Raw genomic sequence first — 8,869 nt, 5'->3', positions numbered from 1 at the left:
TTTGGTTCCAGGTCAGGGGTTCCTCCCCTCCGACATTCTGTGCTGTTCCCACACCGTGCAGAGTGTTCTTCCTCACATAATCCTTACCCCCTTCCATTTAGGGGATGGAAACTGTTATCTCGTTCCACAGGTGAAAAAACGGAGGCTCAGAGAGCTCAGAAGTAGCTGCTCCAGCATCAGAGCTAGGAAATGTCACCTGAGCTTGAAACCAAGCCTACCGACCCCAAAGCCACCTGGCCTTGGTCCATCTGATTCCAATACCCTGTGGTCCCAACATTATCTCTTTGTGGCCTGAAACCAGTCCTTCCCCTGGGGGTGGACCACAGGGCCCCCAGTGCCACCACAGACCGGGCCCCACCCAACCACAGCCCCCACCCGGCCTTCCCACTGTCAGCTCTGTGGTTTCCCCAACACTCTCAACCACCAGCAGCTTTGACCATAATGGTTCCCACGAGGGTTGCTGGTCAATTTTCCTTGCTTGGTTCTCAGATTCTCCCGAAGGGGAAAGTAGCTGAGGCCTGGTGGGGTGGGGAGGGCAGGCCAAGCCACCCCTCCCTACAAAGCCTCCATGTCTATCTCACACTCAGGCCACACAGTATCATTTCAGCTTAATTTTATTTCCTCTTATAAATGGGCACAGCACGGGAAGTGTTAAAAAAAAAAAAAAAAACACAACCAAACAAAAAACAGAAACAAACAAACAAAAAAACCCAAACAGCTCCTTCACAAGGCTGGGACAGGTGAGTACCCATGGCGGGGCAGGCACCTGGGCCTCTTTTTCCAGTCTTTCCCCTCCACTTTTCCTTAGAGATTTGGCCATGAACTCAGGACGGGTGTGGTTAATAAACGGGTTATGGGGGAAAGGGCAGGGAAGGCCCGGGGGAGGAAAGGACAAACGCCCGCTCGGCCCAGGCCGGGTTCTTGGAGGGCTCTGTACAGGGGAAAGGACGCACAGGAGGGACACTGTCTTCAGGGGGCTCTCTGGAGCCACACTGCCTACGAAAAATATTTACATGTATTTGCCACGCTGGGGCTGGGCGCGCTGAGCTGCCAGGTGGGCACCTGGGGGATGCTGGAATCATCAGCCCTTAGACGGCAACCCCAGGACCCGGGCTTGGCATCTCTGTAAATCTGTACAGTTTGTGGGCTTCTATTTACAGGCAGGCAGCCTGAGGAAGCGAGTCCGGGGTGGTGGCTGTCAGGAGAAATGCAAGAGAGCCGAGGAAGTGGTGGCCACTCCTGCCCTGCCCAAGAGGCAGAGGTGGGCCTCCTTCCTGCGCCCAGGACCCCCGCCCGGAAGCCTGGACAGATGGCTTTGCCAACCCCAGGGCGGGGTCTGGCCCAAGCACCCCAAGCCACTGCCCGCAGACCCACCCCATCCAGCCCTGGTTACCAGCCATCCACGTCCAAGGTTCAAGGGGACAAACCTTTCAGGAGAGGAACCCCCTCTGGCCTCCTAGGGAGACAGAGTCTGGGTTCTAAAAGTCACAGCTGGAGGGTGTGCTCAAACTCCACCTCCAGAGGCCCCAGCCGCCCTGCCTGGCAGCTGAGGCCCCAGAGACATTCTCGAGCCGCATAAGCTCCCTCCCCTTTGGAATTTGCCCTGCTTCCAGGAAATGCCAGGGCCCTGCAGGACACCCTGGGACCTATCTGGGCAGGCCCTGCAAACATCACACCTCGTGCCCAGGCTGGGTGAGAGCCCCGCACACACATTGCACCTAGGAGAGCTCCAGCTCATCCTTTAACCGACCTCTCTCCTGGACCACCCTGCCCGAACTGGGCTGGCCAGAGCGGATTTGGGCTAGTCAGACTGTGTTCAGTTTCCAGAGGATCAAGCCTGGGTCTTTGTCTCAGGTCCAGGACTCCAAAAACAAGGCCCTCGGCCTCTTCTCTCAAATGCTAAGGACAGAGAGAAAGGGCCTGTGCCAGGAAGCAAAGCCCCAAGTTAGAAGCCAGGCCTTGGGATACGGGGAGTTAGGCTCACTGGGCCCGGCTAGACCCACACAGACCACTCCGAGCCCATTCCAGCCAGACCCAGCCCAGCTCTTCCATCCTTGCTGGCCCCCCCCCCCAATTGTGGGCTTCGGCCCCTGAAGGGGTCTCCTCCCCAGGCCCACCCTCCCTGGGTTCATGTCCTCTCTCCTCCATGCTCCCTGGCTTTTCAGCCTTGGCCTGCCCAGGCCTCGTCACCAGAGCCACTGGCCCCAAGACAGCAGCCAGCCAGGAAGCAGGGTAGAGGGAGGCCAGTGCTTTGGTCTCCCCCTCCCCGGCCCTGCTGGCCCTGCTGCTCCGGGGATGACTGAGGCCAGGTCACCTCACCTTCAATAGATTGCAGGCCCAGAGTGCCTCCCCTCACTCCTGCCCCCTTCAAAGGTTGGGCTCCTTGCAAGCTTCCAGGCCCTACCCAGGGGGACACGGAGTCTAAAGGATGGAGCCCCGGGCTAGAAGTAGGATGGTGGAAAAGACAGGGTGTGCAAGTTCCCTGGAAGCTCGCCCTCAACACCTCAGGCACCCCTACCCCTCACCCTGCAGAAGTCTGCTGCCAGGGAGTCTTGAAAAGGGAACAGAAATAAAAGCTGGGTTCCTGACTTTAATCTGGGTTGAAGGTGAGGGGTGGGGGAGTGAGCACCAGCCAACCACAACTCAGGCCACATCCTGGGGCTTCAGGAGCCCCCACCAAGCACACCCGCCCCAAAGGAGATTTGCAGCCCCAAGTTTAAAATATCTACAGAAGCGGCGCCCCCTGCAAAGGTGACAAAGAAGGGGAAGGCGTGCTGAGGCCTGCGGCACCCCCGCCCCCACCTGCTCTCTGCTCCCGGCCTGGGGCAGTGCGTCTGCAAGGGCTGCTTCCAGCTGCACCCGGGAGAACCAGCAGGTGGTTTGGCCAATGAGTGGGTGAGTGTCCACGGGAAAGGCCCCAGGGTGGGACCGAGGTGGGCCTCGCAGGCCCGGGGGAGAGGGTGCAGGAGGCCCGGGCGGCAGGGCCCACCCTCGCAGGCACTTTGGGGACTTGTGTCCTGGGAGGCAGAGTTGGCCCCTAGCTCAGAGCAGAAGAGGGACACAGGGAGACCAGGAGCCAGGCCACACGCCCTCCCCGCCCAGGGCTTAACGGTCCTGGGAGACCCCAGCCCCCTCCCCAGCCCGGGGCCACATTCCAGGAAGCAGCCTGCCTTTCTCAGCAAGGCTCCCAGAGAGTCCAGGGCCTTGGACTACCGCCCTGGGGGGCTGCAGAGGGGAGGGAAGCAGGCCTCAACGATGTGCAGTGCCCCAGAGGGCGTGTAGCCCATCCCCTCCGTGCCACATCTGTATTCTGGGATTCTGGGAAAGGCAGTATGTGCCCAGCATTCTCCTCCAGTGCAAGCGCAGGGCTGTGTGGGGGAAGATTGTGCATCCACGCGGGATTGTATCTGACAGGCCGGGGTCGGTGGCAATGTGGTTGGTGTTGGCGTCGTGGCGAGGGACCGAGTGTGACAGGGCAGTTCAGGGAACCCAATATGGGCTGATTGTTCCAGCCTGACTCCACCCTCCCCAGTGAGCCGGAAAGCTGGAGACAACATGCGTGGTGCCACAGTGTACGTGGAGGGAGGCCGAGAGAGGGGCAGGCCGCACCAGCAGGTGGGGATGTCTGGTGACTTGCATTGTCGTGAGCATTGGGGGGAAGGGGGCGTGAGAAACACATGAGAATCAGCATCTTTGGAAGAATGTGTGTCTGTGACGGGTCTACATGGGTTCGGTGGTCAGGACTGCATATGATTTGGTCATCGCCTGCTTCTGTCTTTGTGTGTGACATTACATGTGACCGTGTGGGACATGGGGTCTATGCAGAGCCCACTCGCAAGAGGGAAGTCCCAGCCCCTCTCGCCAGTGGTGGCCAGGGCACTGTCAGGAAGTCAGTTCCTTAGGGGCGGACGGGGATGAAGGTGAGGCCTGTGGAACATGTGCACAGGGCAGGGATGAGGGGAAGAGGACCCCACAACCCCAGAAAGACCAGGACAAAACCAGGCTGGCGGCATGAGGTCCCCGCTCTCCTGGGCAGAGAGGAGCCCTGGGACATTAGTGAGAGGCTGCAGTGTCTTCAGTGATTTCAGGGGCTGAGACTGACAAACGCTAGTCCTGGGAGCCAGCCTGAGTGCCTCTTGACCTCCGTAAGGAGACCTCAGCCGGCCCTGTGGGGACATGTCAGGGCCCAAGCCCATCTCAAGCCCCACCCCTCCTCCCAGCAGCCAATCCAGAGCTTCCTTCCTCCTGTCCAGCTGACACGAGGTCCCGAAGCTGGCTGATTGCCGGGAGAGCAGGGAGGCCGAGATGAGCTCGTAAGGGCACAGTCTAGGGCAGATGGCAGTACCTACAGGCCCTCAGGCAAGATCTGTAAGAGGCTGGCAGTCTGGACAGACCTTGGGAGGGCGGGCAGAGATGAGCTGGGCCAGGCTCCCTTCCGGGCCCAGTCCCAGGCCAGGGCTGGTGGGGCCAGGCTGGGGGCTAGGCAGAGGGGTGATGCTGAGCTACGGGAGGCACTGTGGCTCCGCTAGGCGTAGAATTCCTCCTGCTTATCGGGCTTCTGGTACGTGACGCTCGCCTGCTTGGGCTCCTCCAGGGTGTAGCTTCCTTCATCCTTCTTCTTCATGCGGTAGATGAGTAACGTGACTAGGAAGGCAGCGAACAGGGCACCCACTACCCCACCTACAATCACAGCTGTGGAGGAAGAAGGCAGAGGTCAAGGGCTAGGACAGGGCAGGATGGGCTTGGGGCCTGAGGGGAGGGCAGAGGAACCCGGGTAGGGAAGTGGCTGAGAGTCTTGAATCTGAGACTGGGGGTGGGGTGAAGTCAATGCTAACTCCGCCAGTACTGGGCGGCATTCGCAGCCCCTCACCATGGCCTGGCTCCACCCTGGGTGCCTGACCCACGCTAACTCACAGAATCCCCACACACGCCCTCAGGGAGGTGCCACAGTCCGTGTCGAATCAGCCAGAAGATGCTCCGATATTTTAGCTCCTCCCAGGCCCCGAGCCTCACCTACGAGCACCTCCTTCCGCTCCAGGATGCTTTTCTGAGGCAGCTGAGCAGCTGAGCTGCCGGAGTCGATGGCATTGTCCAGGAGGCCTGGGCCAGGGCGTGCACCCTTGGGCAGTGTCCCCGGCGGAGGTGACGGCTTGGCTGCAGCCCCGCCCACGGCCACCACCTCATTGGCTGTGTCTGGCTGTGTGGTATCCTCCTCCGGCAGCTCAAAGTCCCCGCTGGGCCCCCCGCTCACTGGCACCTCAGGCTCATCCCGGATCGTGGTCAGGACGGACTCCAGAGTTGGGGTCTGTGGGGAGGGTGGCATGAGCCCGGGAGCCAGGTCTCCCCACACCTCTTGCTGTGCAGCAGCCCACCCCACCCCCCTTACACCACCCCACCTCCCCAGTGGGTCTGACATTTACTAAGCACTCACTATGTGCCAGGCACTGTGCTAAAACAGGTGATGGACATTTTACCCTCATGACATCCCCACGAAGGAGGTATTATCACCCCTACTTTAGAGCAGGTCCAGAGAAGTTAAGTGACTTGCCAAGGACACATAGCTAGTACGTGGTGGAAGCAGAACTAAAATCCAGATCTCTCCAGCTCCAGCGGCTTGTGCTTGTAACCAGCACACTACACCTGGCCATGTCCTGTCCCAACCCGCCTCCGTCACCTCTCCCTCTAGCTGCCTGAGTGATGATCCTTGGGAGACTGCTGTCGAACTGCTGTTTGGGGTCTGCCAAATGCAGCCTGGTCCCCAGGCCACGTACCTGAGGCAGAGCGGCGTCCCTTAGCCTGGGGGTCAGACCAAAGGCACAACTGCAGAGCATGATGCCCCCTGGAGGTGTGTCCAGGAAACCCCCTGGGGGAAGCAGGACCAGGGCTCGGATGCCTCGGACCCAGCCTGGCATCCTGCTCTCCATGCCCTGTCACTGTTTCCCCTCCCTGCTTGGCCCACATCCTTGAGACACCAGACAGGCCCAGTGCTCAGAGGAGCTGAGGGCAAGGCCAGCATCCCGCCGGGGCTGGCACTGACCTGACGGTGCGCCACCACCCAAGGGCCCCGCTCCACGAGGCGGGCTGCAAAGGGCTTCTGGATCCCGGTCAGCGCTGGTCCCCGCACCCCCAGCAGGCACCAGGCTACTCCCATTTCCTGGATCCCACGCATCCCCTGCCTTCCTGACATCTCCACCCCTTCCCTTCAACCTCAGCCCAACCCCCCCCACACACACATGTGCACCCAGTTCCTGGAGGGGCTCGAACCCTGACCCTGCCTTCGCCTGAGGGCGGCCTGGGCACAGGGCCGCAGCGTGAGCTGCAGGTTCTCCTCTCCGTCACCCTCAGGCTAACAATGGCGATGGTGCTGACGACGACGACGACGACGACAGGGAGACCCCTGGTTGGTTTACCCTGCCAGGCACTGTTCCCAGCCCTGGACAACCTCCCACCACGCTATGGGTCACATCCTATTAGTTCCTCCTCTCACAGACTCAGGGCCAGCCAGAGGACACCGCTGACCTCCTGGCATCACGAGGCCACCACGGGCGGTGGGAGAACTTCACCAGGACGTGGGCCGCCCCCCCACAGCCGGCTTCACCCACCTCCTTCCCCATGTGAAGTTTGTCCCACGTGGGAAGCCCAGGGCCTGGTCTCCCTCCCACGCCACTGACCTCTGTGCACATCCCGGGACTCCCTCCCAGCCTCGGCCCCCTGGCCCCATGCCTCTCTCGCCCTCTCCATCCATGTGCGGCTCACCCCCAGGCCCTGACCCACGCTCCTCTGCTCCCACTCCCCGCCCTCTCCCCAGCTGCTCACCTGAGCCACCTCCGTGGGGCCAGGGGCCGTGGTCCCCAAGGGCAAGGTGCTCTTCTCGGGGAGGTCAGGCTCCTGGGTGGTAGCCGGCCTGGGAAGGGCCCTCGGCCTGGAGGTAGCTGTGCTGACCATCCTGGGTGTTGGGGCCTCTGTGTCCAAGAGAGCCACCGTGGTGGGAGGGGAGGGCGCCGCTGGGGTGGTGGCCCGGGCCGTGGCTGCCGTGGTCAATGGGAGAGGCAGGAGCCTCCGTATGCCGGTGGTCCTTATGACAGAGGTGGTGGCCGTGGAAGGGGGTGCCGCAGGGATGCTGGGGACGGCAGTGGCCACTGTGGCAGGCACCGTGGCCACGGTCAGGGCCCCCGCCGTCGTGGCGGCTGTGGGAGCCGTGAGAGTGGAGATGGTGGTGGCTCTCTGACTGGGCTCTTCTGGGACCTCTGTCACCACTGGGGGGCTGGTGGCTGGTTCCGGGGTGGGGTGCTCAGAGGGGAGCTCTTCAAACGGGGTGCCCACGGGCTGGATGTCCACGGTGGGCAGCACTGCAGCTGTAGTAGACACTGCCATGGCCACATCCGGGCTGAACCGCATGGCTGTCTCAATGCCCGACTCCTGCTCGAAGTCTGGGGGGGCGGGGGAGAGGAGAGAGCTAGGGAGCTGGGGGATTGTGAGGGGTGTGAGGGCCCCAGGTAAGCAATAGCCATCAAGACTGGGGGCCGCTCCCATCCTCACTCTTGGCACAATTTTTCCAGGACGAGGCAAGAGAAAAGAGGCAGGCACAGCCTGGCCAAAAGTTGCCAGTTGGCTGGTGGCTGGTGAATGTTCCCTAAGTCCTCTCTGCCTGGCCAAAACTTCTAGGGAGAGCACCTCTTCCAAGAAGTCTTCTCTGATTATTCCAGACCACCCAGCCTGGACCTTCTGGCACGTTGAATCCAGGCAGTGGCAACTAAAGCCTTATTGGGTCTTTAGCCCTTGCAAAGGCTGGGGGGCAAGTAGGGGAGTGGCATTCTGGGAGAAGTCAGACCTGGGTACACCCTACCATGAGCACGTGGGGGTGGGCATCCTCAGGGCTCCCCCGGAGGCCCAGGCTACAGGCAGACAGCAAGGAGGGGAAGGAGCCCTTCCTACAGGGGATGCTTGAGCAACCTGGCTGCCTCTGAGCCAGGACACATACGGAGGCCCCAGAGGAAAGGAGAGGGAGGGAGGGAGAGAGAGAGAGAGAGAGAAGGCACAGCCAGGCCCCGGGGCACCTGACCAGGCGGAGAACAGCCAGAGAGGTTCAGCAGGAGAGGCATGACCCAGCAGAGATGGATTTTACGAAGATTAACTTGCAAGAGGCTTACACGCAGTAAGCTAAAGCAGGGAGACTGGAGGCCAGGGTCCGTGGGAGGCCGGGTCCGTGGCATGCAGACCGCAGACCTCCTCCCATCCGTCAGACTGACTTGTCCCCCCGCCCTCCCCCCCACCCCGGGCCCAATCTCCGCATGTACTCCTTTTTTTTTAAAAGTGATCTCTACACCCAACGTGGGGCTCAAGCTCACAACCCCTAGATGAAGAGTCACACGCTCCTCTGACCAAGCCAGCCCAGCGCCCCGAGCACACAGGCTTATTTACTACTGGTGTTCAAGCTCCTTCTCTATTCCAGACTGTGATATCTCAAGCTGAAACCTTCCAGAGGCTCTGAGAAGAAGGCATATTTATTCTCACCATCCCCAAGGAAGAACACAGGCCCTCAGGGAGGGAAGTGGCCGAAGGTGGTACGGCCGTTAGGTGGCAAAGCTGGAATTCAAACTCAGGGCGCCTCCCTCTCTTCACACCACTCTGCTGGCCTTTCCTGGGAGCCAGGCCGTGGAACCAGGCCTGTTCCAGGCACGGTGGAGGCATCTGCCCCTTTCCATGGCTCCCCGAACCTGCCCCGGGCTGTAGCTGATCAGATGGGAGGGCACCACCTGACCCAGGTCGAGTGAGCCAAATGATCTTGCTGACGATATGCCACTGCCACCGAGGGGTGGCTACTAAGTTCGCACAAGAGGTGGTGGCAGTGCTGCCACCTGGGTTGGAG

General features: G+C 61.1%; 1 protein-coding gene across 1 annotated transcript in view; it reads right to left on the bottom strand.

Annotated features, from left to right (window-relative positions):
* Nucleotides 1-598: 598 nt before the first annotated feature.
* SDC3 (syndecan 3) overlaps nucleotides 599-8,869 on the bottom strand; it is a 36,098-nt gene continuing 27,827 nt past the window's right edge. Inside the window, exons 3-5 of the mRNA XM_072750490.1 lie at nucleotides 6,817-7,430; nucleotides 5,014-5,305; nucleotides 599-4,692 (exon numbers count right to left, since the gene is read on the bottom strand). Coding sequence (XP_072606591.1) covers nucleotides 4,526-4,692; nucleotides 5,014-5,305; nucleotides 6,817-7,430 — 1,073 coding nt within the window. The 3' untranslated portion in view covers nucleotides 599-4,525. The remainder of the gene's footprint in view (nucleotides 4,693-5,013; nucleotides 5,306-6,816; nucleotides 7,431-8,869) is intronic.

Source organism: Vulpes vulpes, chromosome 2, assembly GCF_048418805.1.
Source record: "Vulpes vulpes isolate BD-2025 chromosome 2, VulVul3, whole genome shotgun sequence".
Taxonomy (NCBI): Eukaryota; Metazoa; Chordata; class Mammalia; order Carnivora; family Canidae; genus Vulpes; species Vulpes vulpes.
The sequence above is the reverse complement of the archived record's forward strand: the minus strand, read 5'-3'. Positions and strand labels throughout refer to the sequence as shown.